This window comes from Heptranchias perlo, chromosome 30, assembly GCF_035084215.1.
Source record: "Heptranchias perlo isolate sHepPer1 chromosome 30, sHepPer1.hap1, whole genome shotgun sequence".
NCBI classification, from domain to species: domain Eukaryota; kingdom Metazoa; phylum Chordata; class Chondrichthyes; order Hexanchiformes; family Hexanchidae; genus Heptranchias; species Heptranchias perlo.
In genome coordinates this window covers 16,838,360-16,858,631 of record NC_090354.1, presented here as the reverse complement: position 1 = coordinate 16,858,631, position 20,272 = coordinate 16,838,360, and the positions used below count along the sequence as shown (strand labels likewise).

Genomic DNA, 20,272 nt, shown 5'->3' with positions numbered 1-20,272 from the left:
TCCCCAGTATAAGATATACAGCAACATTCATAATAACCATATTATCCCAGGACACATGTCCGAATTACATTGAGAAGTTGATGTATTTGTGCGGTAGATATGAACTAAACCCATTGCAGATATTTAGGGCTAGTAACTGGTAGTGTAAGTACCCTTTTAACAACGTGATAAGTGTTAATGACGGCCAATCAACTTCCCTGACTCCGAAAATTAACTATTATAAGTGTGGAGTCTCATTCCTTCAGGTTATGAATTGTTTTAGGAGCTTTTAAATACATCAAATTTTTTTTTTTTTACTTTTCCTTTCTGTCTCTTTTTTCTCTCTCAATCCAATCTTTCTTTCCCTCTCTTTAATTCTCTTTCTGTACCTGATTTGACATTGAATTCACCCCCTTCAATTCACCCTCCTTCTCAGTCCTTCCGCTGTTTATTTCCCAATCCTTAAATCTCATGGTAAAGGAAATACCCTGCTGGTTGCCCTGTTTACTCAGATCCCAGATGCCCTGTTTCCCTCACTGCCCCGTTATCAGCTCGCACTTTCAGCAACTTAGTGGGCAAATATTTTTTGAGCTGAAGGTTGCAGGGGCAAGTCTAACAAACAACAGACACTGTTAGATGGCCTGTTATAGCAAAATCTGGCCCATTAATTTGGTGGAAGTGCTGTGGTACCTGACAGAACCTAATGACGAGGTCGGATTCCTGGCATTGCTATATTATGTTGCTATGGTTCATTACTGCCCCATTAGGTGGGAAATCACACTGATCATGGGGCCACTCAGTGTGTGAAAAGTGGTTTACAATGACAGTTTAATAAAATTATTATGCTTTTAACTTTACACACAGGATGAAATTTTCTGTGACCCCCAAGTCACAGGCAGGGTCCTCCACGCAGCAGGGGTCTTTTTGGAAAACTACAGGTGCCTGTGATTTACTGTCCACTAATTTCATTGATGGACCATAGACCTGTTACTGTGCCGTCACACTCTATGATTCTATGTAACAGAATATATAGTGTAGTATGTTTAGCTCTATGCTGAATAGCTTTTTCTCCCCCCATAGTCTGTCTTTGAAAGAAGGAGCAAATGCACAAATCGTAGAATCCCACCTCACTCCTGGCACATACGAATTGCATAAGTGCTTAGCTCATTTCAAGGGCACAAACAGGAGTAGATGTTAGCCTCACTTTTCATTTATATAGAAGCAGATTTTAAACACGAGCTTAGTTGTTCCTAATCTTTTCATTTGCATGCAAGTGAGATTTGTTTACACAGACCTGCATGTAAACAATTGCAAATAATATAGGGATGAGCAAGTGAAGATTGGAACGTCATGTAAATTCCAGTTAATGGGTTTTGCATTCAGCAGATTTGCATAGGAATGGATTTTGCTTTGGTATACTTTGATACCAATGACAAAGATGAAAGAACTCTGTAAGCTAATTCTTGCAATTTGAGAAGAGAGAGGGCTGTGCACAAAATTGTCTGATGGAGGCTTTTGGCCTCTCAGTATGCAGAAATAATTCAATCAGTATTCACCACACTAAATTAGGCACAGGCTTACAATTGTGCCTGAAGGAGGGGGAGTTCTGCCACATACAATCAGAAATTGATTTCAGTAAAACATGTTATGCAGCAAGGCCACGTGGAACCCCCTGTGACAACCAGATGTCGCAAGTAGGATTTGGTGTAAGCTTAAGGTTTTTGTTTGATTGCATGCCTTCCCTGGCTCTATTTAGTCTCTCAGAGATCCAGGATCCTGTGTAATAGAGTTGAGCTGCGGAAAGGCAATGGGACAGATGGAGGTATGGGAAACTAACAAGTCGATAGAGATACAAAGAAAAAGATTATGACCTGAAATTTCCTGGGGTCAAGCTCTGCCGGCATAAGTGCAGCGGAGTAGAACTCCTGCCCATCTGCACCCAAGACTAGAGACCCTGCCTCAAATTCCGGGGATGATGTTATTGCATAGCCGGGCTGGCTCGCTGGCCCAAGCAAGGGCACATCAGCAGGGGTGCCTCAATCAGAGCTAATCTGCCTTTCTATGGTAGAGCAGATTCCTCCTGAGGCCTAAACGGGCCAAAGTAATTTTTGTTTAAAGTTATCTGTATTTTGTGATTGCCCAGTGCAATTGAGTGTAAAGTGGAGGCATTGGCCCAGAAATTCGATCGCGCCCAAAAATGAGCGCACGGGCCAGGGCACACACTACACATGCCTGTTAGTGTTGTCCCAGGCAGCATGAAATATTCATGTGCCTGCTCATTGTTATAACTCAAAGGAGCAGCCACCATTACCTGGTGGCTATTCATTGGCTGCACATCTGCTTGGGGGGGGGGCTGGATAGTGATGTCTCTGACGCCACTTAAAGGCAGCTAGCACCTCTGGCTGCAGACACCAGGGAATGACTTGTGAATGGAGAAACGGCTGCAGCAAGCACTGAGAGGGCACCAAGGTTCTCAGATGCTGTCTTAGAGGCCCTGGTCCAGGCGGTGGACAGCAGGGGGGAAGATTCTCTTCACGCCAGGGGGCAGAAAGCCCTCCGAGCAACAACTCCACTGCCAAAAGGAAGATGTCACTTAGGAGGTCAACACCAGGACCTTGGCTCCAAGGACATGGCTGCAATGCCAGAAAAAGTTTAATAATCTCACCAGAGCTGTCAAGGTAAGAATACTGCTCTCTCATGCACTGTTTACAACTCCACCACCTCCAGCCTCACTACTCACAATACTCCCTCCCCGCTTCCCTTCACTCTTCTACAATCACTCACACACTCACCACTATTGCAACCCTCATTTCCCCACACCTCACATACGACACACTGCATACCAACTATTCCACCATGATAAACCATATTCTCGAAACACCTTACAAGACTGTTACTAACACACTCCCGTCTTTCTTGCGGGAGAAGGTCGCCCATAACTCCAGACAGCACACTGCCAGTGGGGAAGGACGAACCTGCCTGCACACCCTCTCCCCTCTCGAAGAAAGCGAGCTAACCAACATTGGCGGGGCAGAGCCATGGTCATGGCGACTGGCAATTCTGGAGGAGACGTCACGCAGGGTTTCTTCACACCATCTTCTATTCTTCCCTTTTTACTTCTGTCTCACTCTACACACTCTGCATGACAAAACTGCAGATGCTTTAACCAGCCACTAGTCTCTCTCTGCTCTCCCTTTACACTAAAAGCTAACCCTTGTCCCTGCCAGTGGAGGAAGAGGAGGTCAGCCTTCCTGAAGATGCAGCGACACTTTGGGGGTGATTTTAAACCCCAAGAATGGGTGGGCTGGGGGCAGGTGGGAGTTGAAAATAGTTGTTTCTTTGGGTTGCAACCGCAAAATTTTCGAACTTTGCATTCCCAGTGGGAAACCTGTACTTTTCTGCGCAGACGTTAAACCCAGAAATAAAGCCGGGTTGTGGTCGCGACCCAAAAAACAACTATTTTAAACTCCCACCCGCCCCCAACCCACCCGATCTTAGGGTTTAAAATCACCCCCTTTATCTCACCATCGCAAACACCAGCTCAGACACTACCCCACAGGTACTTTAGAGGAGGGGTCTTCACATGGTGAATCACTGGGTACAAGTGTGCAGGAGCTAGGGAAGTGGGGATAGGACAACACATGCGTCAGCTTGCCAGAGGGCGAGGTCCCATACTAGCTCTGCTGCAAAGGACTCAGAGGCTAACTTTGATGGCCCAGCCTACCAAAAAAGGCTGATGGGCATTTACCAGGAAATGGTAGGTGCACTGGACAGTTTGCTAGTGAACTTCCACACAATGTGACAGAGCATGGAGGAGTCCAGCTCTAACTTGTGTCAATGCTTTGCACAGAGCATTGAGTCCATTCTCTCCAGCATGGACTGAGGGGGCAGCTCCATCAACACGACAGTGATGCCCGCTGTCATGGAGCCTCTCCTGACCTTGATAGCTACATGCCTGCAACAGGTGGCATAGCTCAGTGACAGCCTTCTTTATGAAATGAAAGCACCACAAACATTGCTCCTCAGTAAAGTTCTTGCAGGAGAAGTACTCCCTGAATACCTGCTGTAGATATGGCCTCCTGCGCAATGCCCTCCTCCTCCTCCTCCCTCTTGTTGCAGCTGCTCCTGCTCTGTTATCTTCCTTGCTGCTACTCCTCCTCCTCCTCCTCTAGCCCCTAAGGCAGCCCTACCAGACCCCCCAAAACTACAGTCAAACTGTTTAGAAGGCAGCCAACAACAATGCAACACCAGCAAAATCTTCATCTCAGCAATCAAACTTAACTTTCCAGAGTCTGAAAACACATCAAAAGAACGCTCAGAAGTTTACCAGCAGCCTGAAGTGTCAAACCAACAACTAACTTTTAAGAACTGCATGATCCCTTTAAATAGCGCTGGTGAAGAGTCCTTCCTGTCTGCCTGTTATAACCACAAGTTGCTGGGCGAGTTTAGCACATGGCGAGTCAGGCACTGGGGCAGCCCAAAATCGGAAAAGGGTCTCCCAAGAAGCGCAGGACCCTAATTTGAATAAGTTTTTCAGTGCTTTCTATAGTTCTGGCATGCGCTCTGGACACCTACGGTGAAGCCTGATCCAATATGATGGGCAGTGCGCTTCCGGCTCGAAATGTGCACATGCTTCCTGTCCGCCATAATGGAGGCTTAGGTGCCCATTTAGCGCCTGAAAAATGGGAGCAGCATGATTAAATTTCTAGGCCATTATATATAATAATCCCATTAGGATCACAGTAAGGACAGATAACCAATGAAGTCAGATTTCCGATAAAGAAATGTCTGGTTCTCAGCAATGTCACTGTATTGATTAAAACAATAGATAATTTTGTACTGTACGTGTGAATTGTGGCAATAAAGTTAGTTCTGAGGTGGGTAGTTATATGTAATCGTTCTACAAGTTACATTTTGCTGCATTTGAAATATATTACAGTCTGAAAATGCCGAATTCTTTAAATCAGCAATGACAACATCCAAAAATGCAGAGCTCTACCGTCGTAGTGAAATGGAACTCTTTTTAATAACCTTCAGGCTAATTGCAGAGCATATGCAAGTACATGTTAATGTATTATATAGATATCTGGAATGCTCACTAAAACCCATCAAGTGCAGAATGTGGTTTTATGTGCTAGCCATTGCTTTAACAGCAAAGGTTAAAATCAAATATTCTAATCTCTGCTTGTGGATACAAATGTCACTGGAAAGCCAGAAAACATACCTTTCTTTTCAGTTGCTGAATCTCTGCTTCAGTTACAGCATGTTTTATTTGAAGCTGACAATCAAAAAAACAACATTATCATTGATATCACACATCTGCATTTTCTGTTTATTCATTAATCTTCTAGACATTAGATAATATGATTTGTCAAGTTACTTAATACCAATACTAAAGCTTGGGCGGCAGTGCAATTTTTTTGTGTCAATCAATATGAGGGAATGTTAGCATTAAGGAATGGAATATTTTTCCATTTCAGACACCATGGGGTGAGATTAGGTAGTGCTGGCTTGCCAGGAGTGAGCTGGGTGCAGGGAACAATCCCTGCGCTGAATGAGTAGGCCCAAGGCACACTTGATATTGGGCCACATTTAAATTAGACCGACGAGCTGTGGATGCCTGCGTGTCCCCAGGGAGCTTGCCGGCAGAAGTAGGTCCCGGGATGGGGGGGAAGGCGATTAGGGGAGGCGATCAGGAGAGAGGAGGGGTGGGGGAGGTGATCGGGTGGGGGGGGTAGGCGGTCGGGAGAGGGGAAGGCGATCAGGAGGAGGTGATCGGGAGGGAACTGAGCAGGGGCTGGCAACTGTCTTTGGGACTGCTGTGGAGTCGGCAGGAGCACTCCTGCTACACATTCAGGCAAGCATTTTTTAAAAACGTACCTTTTTGGTGGTGGCCTCAAGCGGTCTCCTTAAAGACTGCCGGTTGGGCCCCATTTAGATTTGGTTATTCTGAATGGGGTCAGCTGCAATCTGTGCAGCTCAATTTCAGTTAGGGGTCCTGAAATAGCTATCAGACCCCTTATTTGCGTATGCATATACTTCAGTATTTACTAATATGGTAAATTGTTCTCGAATTTCAGACCAGAAGTTGGGCGGATTACAATTCAAATCTGCAAGACATAATTACAGCTGACCATACTTTAATTCTGGAGTCATCTCTATAATTTTTGGTGAGTTTCAGGCATCAGCGACACCTTTGATTTAGAGCTCACCTACAGGCACAGGCTGCTGCAAGATTTAAAGGACTGCAACAGCTTAATGAGACAATTGTTTTTGGTCAAGAAAGAAGAACTTGCATTTATATAGCACCTTTCACAACCTCAGGACATCGCATAGCACTTCACAGCCAATGAATTACTTTTGAAGCATAGTCACTTCTGTCATGTCGGCAAACATGGCAGCTAATTTCTGCACAGCAAGGTCCAACAAACAACAATAGGATAAATGACCAGATAATCTGTTTTAGTAATGTTGTTGATGGATAAATGTTGGCCAGGAAACAGAGAGAACTCCCCTGCTCGTCTTCAAATAGTTCCATAGGATCCTTTCTGCCCACCTGAGAGGTCAGAGAGGGCCTTGGTTTAATGTCTTATCTGAGAGACGGCACCTCTGACCGTGCAGCACTTCCTCAGGACTGCACTGAAGTGTCAGCCTAGATTATGTGCTTTCTGGACTGGGGACCAAACCCACAACCTTCTGACTCAGAGACAAGAGTGCTACCGTTGAGCAAAGGCTCTAGAAAGTACAGTCAATAAAGAATGTCTGCAAGAGGACAGAGAGTTCCCACCCTCACATTCTCAGATGGAGCAGTAGGAGTGTTGCAGAGTGAAGCAGAGGAGGGAAATGCTCTTTTGCACTGCACAGGAGAGCCCCAAAGAGAGTTGCCCTGGTGTAATGGGAGGTAGCTTGGTCAGTGTGTGCTGACTCCACCACCCTACACATGGCACACAGTGCAGGAAGACGTTTAATGACTTTGCCAGCTCAGGGAAAGTAAGAGAAGCCAGTCACATCTTTCAACAAAGCATTGTACTAACATGTCTGCCATATACAATGATCTCCCCTCACAGTGTGAAAAGTACTATAATTGCTTACTATCATTGTCCAGGAGGCAGCATATTGCCCTTACACTACCAGCCATCACTCACATCCTTAAATTCATTTAACACGAGAAAGCCTTGCATGGAAAGTAATTGTTTGTTCCAAACACCGGTCATCACGTCGATTATAAATACAGAAAATGCTGGAAAAGCTCAGCAAGTCAGGCAGCATCTGTGGAGAAAGAATCAGAGTTAACTTTTCAGGTTGAAGACATTTCATCAGAACTGGAAGATGTTATAAGAATCAAAGTTTTTGAACAAATACAGAGCCAGGGAAATGGGGGAGGGAGGGGATAAAAGAATAAAAGGGAAGGTCTGTGATAGGATGGAGGGCAGGAGTGATTAAATGATAAAAGGGATGATGTTACAAGGCAAGGAGAGTGGTAATCGGACAGGTTAAGAAACAAAAGATTGCAAAAGTTACTCCTGATCAATCTTTTGTTTCTTAACCTGTCCCATTACCACCTTCCTTGCCTTGCACCATCATCCCTTTTGTCATTTAATCACTCGTGCCCTCCACCTTATCAGAGACCTTCCCTTTTGTTCTTTCCTTCCCTCCCCTCCCACCCCCGCTTTCCCTGGCTCTGTACTTGCTTAAAAACTTTAACTCTTTTAACATCTTCCAGTTCTGATGAAAGGTCTTAGACCTGAAACGTTAACTCTGATTCTTTCTCCACAGATGCTGCCTGACTTGCTGAGCTTCTCCAGCATTTTCTGTTTTTATTTCAGATTTCCAGCATCCGCAGTATTTTGCTTTTGATCATTATGTTGTTATGATCTGGAATTCACTACCTGAAAGGGTGATGGAACCAGATTCAATAGTAACTTTCAGAAGGGAATTGGCTATATACTTGAAAAGGAAATATCTGCAGGGCTATGGGGAAAGAGCAGGTGAGGGGGACTAATTGGATAACTCTTTCAAAGAGCTGACACAGGCATGATAGGCCAAATGGCCACCTTCTGTGCTATAAAATATGATTCTATGATTATGAGCTGTATGCTAACTGGGTCTTATTGCATGTCATGATAACAAAAGGTAAGTCTCACTTTTTACTTCATTTTCAATTACAAATTAGCCCATAACACATTAGAGAAAGCTATAACAGGAGGAGACCCACAAAACTCAAATCTCTCTTGGCTTATGAGCACGGCTATCTGGAGCTCGCAGTCCCGCTTTCAAAAGAATAATGTCGGTGGTGGCCCGTCAGTGTGCTGTAGATGTTAGCTCATTTGGAGAAGTTCTTCAGCAGCATGAGCAGTATATTCGAGGATGGATATGCAACTATGCAGTCCACGATGAAACGTGTGGGTGCTCCAGGGACATCTGCAGTGGAGGCTCCCATGATGGAGATCTTAACAGCAGTCTGTGCTTCTTCTATGGATGCTCATACTGCTACCAGAAGTATGGAGAGCCACATTGGAGTGGGCTGTCTTTTCTGGCCGCCAAACGATTGGGGCTAGATTGGAGACAGGCATCACATAGGGCTCATTAGGACTGTTAGATCTGCTTATATGCAGATCAGTGGGCATGCAGAGCCAGTGTGTAGTACTAGTGACATGGCAGGAATGGGGACAGATGATGATGCTGTATCTCAGCATGGCAGCGTATGCTCCCTCGATGCTTGCACATGTGGCAAAAGCATAAGAGCAGCAATCTACATCAGGCTCATCTCAGGACTCGAGACGAGTCCCAACTTAGTCCCAGAAGGCTCCACAGTAACACAACGAGTTGCCCTCTATATCCTGCTCAGGCTGTGGCTGCACCTATACCGCTGTTATGAATGTAGAAGCGAGGCTATTCAAACTTGGTTGGACCTATTCCACAGCACCTAGCAACCCTGTATGCCTGTTTTATAGAAGGGGGAACAAAGCAAATCAGGTGGACATAATGGAAAATAGGAAATAAGATGATATTTCCACCTCATTTGCATGGAACTGCCCAAAATATGTGGGTGCTTTCTGCAGCTACCAGAAATTATGACAGAAAATAGGGTGGCTGCAAAAGTTAGTAGTGGTCTGGTGTAACGGATCTCTACCGCACTTTCCAACTAGAGTTACTTGATTTACAGCCCCAGGACATCAATGCAAGAGTTCCACAGGGCATCATGCCAGGCCCAATTATCTTTAGCTGCTTCATCAATGACCTTCCCATCATCATAAGGTCGGAAGTGGGATTGTTTGCTGATGATTGCACAGTGTTCAGCTTCATTCACAATTCCTCAGATGATGAAGCAGACCGTGCCCGTATGCAGCAAAACCTGGACAGGATCCAGGCTTGGGCTGATAAGTGGCAAGTAATATTTGCGCCACGCAGGTGCCAGACAATGACCATCTCCAACAAGAGAGAATCTAACTACCTCCCCATGACATTCAATGGCATTATCATCACTGTGTCACCCACCATCAACATCCTGGGGGCCACCATTGAATAGAAACTCAACTGGACCAGCCACAAAAACGCCGTGGCTTTTGGAGAAGGTGCAAGGTTGGGTCTTCTGCAGATTGCCTCATTTTCTGATTCCCCAAAGCCTCTGTCCCCACCTACAAGGCATAAGTCTGGAGTGTGATGGAATACTCTCCACTTGCCTGGATGGGTGCAGCTGCAACAACACTCAAGAAGCTCAACACCATCCAGGACAAAGCAGTCTACTTGATTGGCGTCTCATCCAATAATCTAAACATCCAACTCCTTCACCACCAGCGTATTGTGGCTGCAGTGTGTACTAACTACAGGATGCACTACATCAATTTGTCAGGGCTTCTTCGACAGCACCTTGCAATCCTACGACTTCCACCACCTAGGTCAAGGGCAGCAGGCACATGGGAACACCATCATCTCCAAGTTCCCTTCCAAGTCACACACCATTCTGATTTGGACATATATCGGCGTTCCCCCATTGTCACTGGATCAAAATCCTGGAACTTCCTACCGAACAACATCATGGAAGCACCGTCACTACACGGACTGCAGCGTTCAAGAAGGAGGCCCACCATCACCTTCTCAAGGACAATAATGGTGATCTTGCCAGTGACACCTATATCCCAAGAATGAATAATAAAAAAATCTAAGCTTTAGTCTTAGCAGGTTATTCAACAATGGAAGCTTCACGGTTGAGCCTCATGTGATCCTTACCCAGCGCGAATATCCCCACAACCATCTTTCCTATCTTTATATAATCAGAGTAGCCATTTGTTTTGTACAGCTGAGAAAGATGTTTTCTTACTTTTTCAGCTTCTTCTAAGATATCTCAGTAGTAGCTGAGCGACAATTGGGAAAATAATAACTCAATACCAAACAAGGTAAAAGGTCACATTCCTGTCTGTGGAGCAACTTTGCTCCCTGACAAAATGTGGATTTTCTCTTTATTACTATTATTTTCTCCATTCTCCTCCTCTCCTGAAGATGTTGACGGAGTGTTGGCAGGCTATTTAACCTCAGCAGGCAATAAAGTTGAGCTCGATCCTGTCCTCAGCTAACTAACACACACCAACAGAGGTCACTAAGCAGTATTGAGGAGTGGGAATCCTGGCCAATTTCCCCCTCCCTAAACGAGTGGCACTGAGGCCAATTGTAGCATCTGTCATTCTGGCTGAGATCGGCGATTCGTTGGATAAACTCTCTGAGCTACTGCCAAAGCGAGTAGATTTTCCTTTTATGGTACTAGTCCATCATCAAAGATCATTCCCCTCACACACTTGATTCCTCCAACAATTGTCATGATGTAGACTAACAAGATATAGTGCAATTATGTCATCTACTATCTTACAAATAGCTGATTAAGTACACCAAGATGGCACAGTGCACAGGAACTCCAACATGCTGCAGCAAAATGGAAAAACATGGTCTACGTCTGCAATGGGTTCTTGATCTCAATCTTGCCACTCAGGGGTGGCACCATGTGGAGGCCAAGCACTTCTCCACAGGGAGGAAAAACTGGACAGCCAGCAATCCTAGACTGCTCTTCTACACCTTCCAGGGGCTGGCTACAGAATGGCATCAGCAGAGGCTTAAAGATAGCTGTGGGGAGACACAAAGAAGTGGCAGAGGGGAGAAAAGGAAAAGGAAACAAATTACCAATATAAAGATGCATTTAACAGAATGCTAAATGCTTAGGGAATTAATAAATCTTTCGTACCTCCTTGAACTTATGCACCAGCTTTTCAGGATCCATTTCTACCGGTGAAAGCATATCTTCATTCTCTGCTAGATCAAAAACTTCAATTGCCATGTCATTGTTAGCGAACATAGGGCTCATCTCTTCCTCTTCTTCATCTGTTGCATATTCTCCGGTCTGGTGGTGACATTAGACATTTTATGAGCAGTGTTTTTTTCACCTATCTACAAAATCAGTCAAAAGAACAGTGGAAGATTACAGGGAAACAGCGCTAATGTCAGTCTGCATACATTAGACGTGGAAAGCTTTGTCCAAAGCACATATTAACTCTAACCCAATGCCTATTTAAGATGAATGCATTTGATAATGGGAAGGGAAAGAATGAGAACAAAGCACACAATGCAAGAGGATATGATTAGAATCTTTCTGAATACTGCACACATTATTCCTGTGCTTCTTTATTTCTTTCTCCGTGTATTTCCTCCATACCCATGTAAATGAAAGTGCACCAATGGAAACAATGATATTTGTAAGATATTTTGTAACTGAAAGGAAATACATTGATTGAAATTGCTTGAATCTGTGGTACTCATTAACTCGGAAGTGCACTGAGAGATGCTGGTCTGGTGAAGTCTGGTGACATTGCCATGAAGGGTGGACAACTCCTGCCTATTTTGTTCCACAAACTACACGGTGCTAGTTTCAAAATTACCACCACCGTAACACGTACGCATTGTTGTGTAGCCAGGGATTGTGTTGAATATTTCACACACATGCTTTTCATGCAGAAAAAGAATAGACAGACATTTTACTAGTAAATCTGTTAAGAGCTACTTCAATACATCAAATACTTTTAGTGCATTTTCTTATTTTGCTGCTCAGATTTTAATTTTAATCTGTTAAATATGTGATTTTCTTTAGCTAGGTGACTACTGAGTAGTTTGTAGCTCATTCTATTTCTCCTGAAGATATCTACCACCAAGGAAACTACTATATGCATTCCCAACAATTTATTATAACTAAAAGTAGACCTCAAAGTGACATATTTTACTCTACTGTGCCAAACTGGACTTTGCCTGAAGTTGCAATCTTATAGATAATATTAATGAAAGACTTTCCACTGTTTAAGGTTTTATAAATTGCTACCGTGTACACAGGTTTGAATTCCATTTTCTTAAGTGCTGTGCTGTTTTTGCAACATCAACACCATTTGTCTTTTTATTATTTTAGAAGATGCAGCATCCTGCTTCTTCTAAAATAATTTAATAATTTTGACATGATGAAATTGCTGCAAATTAAACCAAAAGTGACCATAACAACTATAACTTGCATGTATATAGTGCCTTTAAACGTAACACCCACAAATCCCCCACCTGGTGTTACAAAACTATCTACCATGTTGCTCCACCTTGCCAAACATCTAGCAAAATATCAATTTAAAAAGCTTACCCTTCAGGTAGCTAGTTCTGTAAAAGCTGATGAATTAATTCTTGAGCTATTTAATTTTTGTCCTTTTGGCGCAGAAAGGGAGACAGGCAAGTAGAAAGAACCACCATTATGGCTCTCTTTCTCAGACAAGATAAGAACATAAGGAAAATCACAAATGATAAAAGGCCAGTCAGTCCAATGAAGCTATTTCCTCGAATAGGATATTACATGAAGCAGATAACAACCAGAAAATTTAAAGATTCTCACCAGTTTTATTCATACTTGAAATATTGTGCTCAGAAGTAACATGTATTTCTTTTCTTAGTTTTCAGCCATTGAAAAAAATGTAAAAGAATTTTTTGCCCCACAATCTCTAGCAGTTCTTTTTCTTTTACGCCGAACTCATGTGACTTTTGTTTACAATGATCTGCATATAAGAAGCGTCACACATCTTCCAAATGCTTGTATTCAACACTACTACTGTAACCTCCCAATAGGTGATATATGCTGAATACACTTTAAGCAAACCAAAAAGACAATTAGCAAAAGGCAGGGTTAGCTTCTTCCTTCTGGTTTTTCCTATACTCCTTCAATTTTCTATACTGTCAAAAGCGTTCCATTTTAAAGCACAATGTAGGGTAAGTATTCTCCCATCAACTGGATAATTTAAAAAAACTGAAATGTTAACTGTTTCTCTCTCCACAGATGCTGCCGGACCTGCTGAGTGTTTTCCAGCATTTTCTGTTTTTAGTTAAAAAAATTTTTTTGCATCTCCCTAATGTCATAGGAACATAGGAGCAGGACTAGGCCATTCAGCCCCTCGTGCCTGCTCCGCCATTTGATAGGATCATGGCTGATGTCATTCCAGGTCTATATATCCCCTTTATAATATTATGTTATTGAAAGCACACAATATAACTTGGTTCCTACGTTGCCAAATCTGTTCTGTTTATACTACGGTGTGAATTCAGCAAAAGATTTGCTCAGAAATCAATAACACAAATTTGATGTATATGCAGCCAGTGCGTAGTATGCTTCTGCTGGTTGTGGTTGCAGTGAGACTGTCAATGTGCTACATTTGAAACTTGCAGCTTTACATTGGTATACAGTTTCTTTTTCTAGTTGTTGAGTGACTGATTGGCTACCCCTGCTCCGTAGGTTTTTTTTTAAGAACAATAAAATGTTCCCAATAGAACCACGTTAGGCATAATGAATATTGAAGAACTTTCCTTATTTTACCACTAGGTGCCAGCAAAAGATTATACAGTGCTTTGGGATAAAATTTTGAAATCCAGGTACACTTGATAACTGAAGTGAGGCATTTAAATCATGAGTATAAAGTACTTTCGAAGTCAGTGAAAATATCACAAAGGTTGGCTCATCCTTGAAGTATGTCTAAAATATATAGCATAATGAAAAAAGTCATAGCCAGCAATATAGCTAAAAATAACATGTAACAGCACAAATTACTCAATGGCTTTCTCTTGCTTTGGTGATTTTAAGCACTTAAGTGTCATATTAGTTTGTCACCTGCTTTTGTTTCTATCATTTTTGCTAAAATATATATTTATATTATGTATAAAAGTATTCCTTTAGACTTTGGTTTTCTATTGCTGGCTGGGAGTGATAGGAAGAATGATGTTAGCAACAAATCTGAGCAGAGACAAGACGGTGCCACATTAGGATTGGACCTGCTGTCCTTTTAGTGAGATTGAAATACATTTACTGCACAACTAAGAAATCATGTGACTTATATTAAGGTAATACTAACTAATACAGAGGGCTTTAATCATGTAGCTTTAATTGAATGACGGATGTGCATTAGTCCTTGGAATCTGATGGGGATACACATGTTGTATTTAGTAATCTAGTATCAGACAAATGCCTTCTCATGGGCTATCTAGTGATGGGTATACAGGGTGATTTGGTGATCCTGGAAAAAGTCCCATTGGGAATGCCGTACGAGAATGCAAGCATGCAATGGTACAGCAATGAGCTGGCCTCCACAGATGTACATTCCCTACATCACTTTGGGCTTTCACATTAATCATGAATACACTGAGGGCTGCTGAATCATTCAAGCATAGCGTCCTTGAAATTGTGCAAGTTGTAGCAAATGGCTTTAATTTTAGAGACCTTGACAGTGCTTTGCAGAAGGACCCCCATGATCTTTCCAAAAAGCAAAATCTCTCCTTGAGCATGTCAATGGTATGTTCCATCAGAATTCTGTTAGACATGAGCCTCATTGTATCTGTATTCTGCAGCAGTGCATGAGTTTCTCAAAAGGGGTCATCAGCCAGAACTCTGGAGGGTGCCATTTTTCTTCAAATGTTGGGATGGCGGATTGGCACAACATAAAGGCATTGTGACTGCTATCAAAATATCGGGCATTCACTTGCTTGATTCAGTTTCTGTGGCCTGACACTTCCTGGACATTACTGGAATAGAACCCTTGCTCATTCAAGCAGGGCATGGGGTTGGCGATATTTGTGCCATCTACAAATTTGTGTACTTTTGAGAAATCTGCAATCTGGAAAAAAGTGCTGTGCCATCTTGTGCTGCCACCTCCTTCACATGGGGAAAGTGATGAAATTGTTTCCCCGGCAAACAAGGCTTCTGTCATTTGTTTGATGCATCAGTGTACAGATAACTTACTTCTTTGGCAAACTTTCCTGGTAGTGGCCGGAAGGATCCAGTGGCATAGAAATTTAAAGCTGTGGTCACCTTTCCAGTCATGGGCAGAGCTGTCACTTGTGGTGGGAGTAGTCTGAGGTCAAACTCAAGGAGACAGCATGATTCATTGACTGTCTCCCTGGTGAAGCATAGGCACCAAAGGCAGTGCTTCTTTTGACATACCTGGGTAGTTATGTATGGGCCTTAACAAACAGCTCCTGGGGAGAGAGTGAATTGGTGACAAACACCTCAGATGTAATAGCATCTCCCTTTCTTCCTTCCATAGAAACTCCTCGACCTCCTCCAAATCTAGGAGTGCCAAAGGAATTGCCATGATGCTGCAGTTGAGCTTATAATAACAATTCCAACGTACCTTTAAGAAGCCAACTTCTAAAGGCCAGACTGTCAAATTTCTCAGGAGCCCATATGTATGGGTCAGTAGCGCGAATGGAGCAAAACAACTGAGAAAAATTGCAGGCTTCGGTGTGGGTCCAATTTGCATGTGATTGACTCAAATTAGTTGGTATAATGATGGTCTCTCATACTGGTAGTGAGGCCTTAAAAATGTATACATTTTTCATACCACTGAATTTGTTGTGCTTTCAGAATGTGTGTGTGCAATAAAGTGATGGGCATATCTGCAAGGACCAACTGGTGCAGTCTCTTCCCCACTCATCTAAAGCCTTTGTGTAAAATTTTAGATTTTCAGGACTTGCATTTTGGATCCCCCAAATCTGAATGTAGAGTTCTGAATCCCTATCCCTGTTAGGTAGATTGTGATGTATATCCCACAGATCACAGTTATGCTACAAGGTGCATGCCATCAGGCCTTCCCCTGAGGCTAGCAGGAGGAAGCTCCATGCATGTTCACTTAGATGTATGCGCAGCGCTGCACTCCCTTCCCAATAAATTTTTAGGGAGTTAAATTGGATAACCCCTGAAAACAGGTGCTGGGATCGCTGTTCGCGAATAACTCATGCTCGGTTGTTGCGATGCAGGCAGCATGTTACATTCGTGCTGCCTGTTGTTTTAAATGATTGTTGCGTGTAGCCAGCACTACCTGCACTGTTGATTGGCTGCACGCATCAGCAGGGCACCCCGATATTGCGAGTGGCTCGCGCTTCTTAAAGGCAGCCTGCACCTCTTAGATGGAAGGCGCACTGTGGCTGCAAGAAGTGGTGGGGGTCGTTTCAAAACTGAATCTGTGATGTAATAGTTTGAAGAATGGCTACACCTGGGAGAGAGTGGAGAGTGTGCACCAAGTTTCTCTGATGATGCATTGGAGGCCTTGGTGCAAGAGTGGAGAGAAGGAGGGGCATCCTGTATCCGCAGGGGGGCAGGAGGCCCTCCAGACAAATGATGAAGAGGCAGTGGGAGGAAGCAGCAGAGGAGGTAAATGCCAGTAGCATAGCTCCGAGAACATGGATGCAGTGCGGGAAGAAGTTCAATGATTTAACACAAGTTGTTAAGGTGAGTGAGTTCAAGTTTCAAGTGGCATATCGTACCAACTGCACCACTAGCCTCATCCACTGCTCAATTCACTACACCCCCATCACCCACCTACCAACAATTTCTTTCGGTCAGTACTCAACCATTCAAATCATATGCTATATCTCACCCTCACACACTTAGCACTGTTACAAGCCTCACACCCACAACTCAACAGTTCACCCACACTGGTAGCTATTCAACCAGAACAGCCATCACCCAAACATTTTGCAGGACACTCAATGACACACTTCCCTCTTTCTTGCAGAAGGTGGGGAGTAACAGGAAGCAGCAAGTAGCAGTGGTTCCATGGAACACGAATCTGCTGTCCTCTCTCAGGATGACAGCATTCCTGCTCCCACCCCTGCCACTCTGCCAGTGCCCTTGCTGTTGCCTGTCAGCCAGCCAGCCCACTCCCTGTAGAGTAATGAAACTTTATCCAAGTATAGGGAACCTCCAAAAATACGTACAAATGCACCAGCAGCCAGAAGAAGTAATCCAGCTACTAACCTGTAGCTCCTGCATGATCCCTTTAAATAGTGCTGGTTGGGGGTCCTTCATGTCCTTTAAGTCATATTCAGCTATGCGAGGTTAAGACAGTGCGTTGGACGGAGTGTGGCGTTCCAGGATAGCAGCAGTCCCTTTAAATCCCATTTTCGAGGCTTAGTTGGCTGTGTAGTGCCTAAAAAACAGGTGCTAAATGGCCGAATTTCACCCCCACAATGTCTTGAAAGCATGTGCGGGAGTGTTCACAACCTCATAACATTGAAATCATTGCTTCAGTCCACTTGAACACTTTTTAAAAGTGACTTTGCACTGGAATTGAGTTATGACACCAAATGCGAAGACAGATGGGTGTGAAACCACCTTCTGAGGTGATTTTTAGTGCTTGGGCCAATACTGCTGATCTGCTATCTAGATCATACTGTCAATTTTGCGTCAGTGCAGAAGTGGTAGGGAAGTAGTGGCAGTCTAAGTGATATAGAAAAGACCTTTACAGTTCATTGCTGCAAAGTTGCAGTTTAGAGATGTGTAAGGAAGGGAAAGCAATATATACAGAATCAATTTTAAACTTATTGAGGAGTGTCTAGTGTAAAACAACTAAAGTCTGCCATCCGTAAAGATAGAATTTCTTTTGTGCGGTGAGAACAACTATTAACAAATTGCGATTTAATTGTATTCATGTGTTTAATTTGAAAAAAAACTTCCTCTATTTCTTCTTCAAACCATGCATCCATCCTAGTGCAGAGGCCTGCTTTTAGGCCTCAGCCTGTGCCCTTCTGAACTAACTGCTGGGAAGTTTGAGAGAACAATCTGGTGATGACTCTCCCTCTGATTCCCCCCTCCTGTTTTGGGGAAGTGTCTGACCTCCATTTGGTGCGTCACTGTAAAGACACACTTGCAGTCGGGAAGTCTGTTAGTGGGATTACAGGCACATACTCAGTCACACCATTCTGTGGCACCATCTGTTGGTGTTACGATGCACTACACTAACACACTGTCTGGAATATTTTAAAATTTCCAAACACAAAATGTTGTTCATTATTTTAAGAAAAGGGCCACGTTTTGAAGCTGTGCAGCTCTACTCTGATTCGGAAAAGATTTCAGTGAATATGGTTGAGTAAAATCAATTTAATTCAAAGTGGTGAACCAACAAATACAGCAAAACATTTGGTAGACAAAGGAGTTATTATGGTGGGTTACATGTCCAAACAGTTCGGTGTGGATGGGATATAATCATCAAGTGACTACTTGTTGTTCAAAACTGTTCATCTATTGGCATTTCTAAACAATGTTTCAGCGTCACCAAAGGATTTTCTTTTCTTTTAAATTCAGCATACTTTTGTTTTAATTCTATTCATTTTCTGAATACTTTTTCTGAAGAGAATGCTGATGACCTTTGGGACAACTTGTGTGAAGGAGTTACTGGCCTGGGTTTCCTGCTATGCCGCCAGCTCGTGATTTTCCTGTTGATTACAATGAATGGGGGATATTATGGGGTGGCAAGCAGACAAGCAGAAAATCTGGGCCACTCTGAGTCTGACTGCGTGAGGGAGCTGCATTAACATTGATTGATTCAATTATTATCCCAGCGTTATCTCAACTATCTGTATGAATTCAGCTCTCTCACTGGGGGAGATTTTCTTCTTTGCTGCGCCTGGGGAAGACTGAGTTACCAGCTGCAGCAAAGAAGAAAAGGAGGCAGAGAGACCCGTTACATCTGGTCTCCACACCCCTCCCCTACTATATTGCCTCAGGAATTCCTGGCAACCTCAACTGAGTGGAACTGGCCCGGCACCTGCAATAGGTGAAGGCCCAGCATTAGTTTTCAAATGAGGCTGGAAGGAGCATTCCCAGCCTCTTGCTTCACTTTCCACTGCGGCCACACGTGGGGCGCCCAAACGGAGGAGCTCCGTAAAAAGCCAGTGGTAGGGCTTGAGCTTGGACCCTCTGCAAACCAGAGAGTCGACTGGTGTCCTGGGGAGCACTCTAAAGATGAAGCCGGGCTAAAGGAGAGGTCCTCTTCTTCCTTCTAAAGCAGGATCTTCTGGCACCGAAGCCAGTGGCCAAGAGCACACCTGCAAGCCTATGAAGCCTGCAGTTGTGCTCCTCTTTCTCCCCCCACCATTTCCATCATTAGGCTCTGCCCGGCACCGGGCCAGGAAATTTGTCCACAGCTCCCTTAACAGTCACAATGCACCTCAGGTATGGTGCTCCTGGCAGGGCGGGGGAGGGGGGGGGGTTGGGAGAGAAAAAACGGCCCTACTACTTCCTGCAAGATGACAAATGACATGATGGAGTGGAGAGGTGATCTTTCACCTCTTGGACACATGTGTGAAGCCAGCACAGCCTGTATTTCTCTCTCCCTTTGCCAGCTGTAATGATGGAACTGAAATAAGTTTGGCAGTCTCAATCTGGTTCTTAATAAAGTTCAAAACTGTCCAGAATAGGCATTAAATTAGCAATCAACGTCTGGAGTAGGAAATGGAAAAAACTTGTGCTTAATTTTGGTCACTACTGGGAAACAGGAAGAGCTTTACTCGGTATCTGACCTACATTAAATGTGACCTAGAAGTGTTTGATGTATGATGTTGACAGTTTCCTAAAAGAGGAATTGTGTTCTGTTCCACAAAACTGACATTCATTACCCAAAATATATATAAATTTGAAGACTGAACAGTAATTCTTCCAAGAGAATTTCCCTGATAAAGACATCAGCACTTGCAGTTTACTGGCAAATAGTAAAAAAAAAGACATATCAGCAGCAAGTTAACCACAATTACCTGTTTCAGCCTTTTTAAAAAAGGGTTCCTGATGGTGAAGTCTTTCTCTAAGGTTTCTGCTGCAAACTTAATGATTGATTTACAAATTTACACAAAAAAAAGACTTTTAAGGCTAGATTTTCTGCTGCCTTTCCACCTGATCTCAGGCAGTTCCGTGGTGGTGGGTGGAGGGAATTGGTTGGGGAATGTCCCATTGCTTCCTGTCATT

The 20,272-nt window shown here is 43.5% G+C and overlaps 1 protein-coding gene across 3 annotated transcripts in view; it reads right to left on the bottom strand.

Moving 5' to 3' along the window:
* The window catches only part of LOC137299956 (neurabin-2-like), a 199,498-nt gene that overhangs the window by 25,242 nt on the left and 153,984 nt on the right, over positions 1-20,272 (bottom strand). For all 3 annotated transcript variants that reach the window (XM_067968986.1, XM_067968985.1, XM_067968984.1), the window contains 2 exons: positions 11,213-11,368; positions 5,204-5,257 (listed from right to left, as the gene is read on the bottom strand). In XM_067968986.1, coding sequence (XP_067825087.1) covers positions 5,204-5,257; positions 11,213-11,368 — 210 coding nt within the window. The remainder of the gene's footprint in view (positions 1-5,203; positions 5,258-11,212; positions 11,369-20,272) is intronic.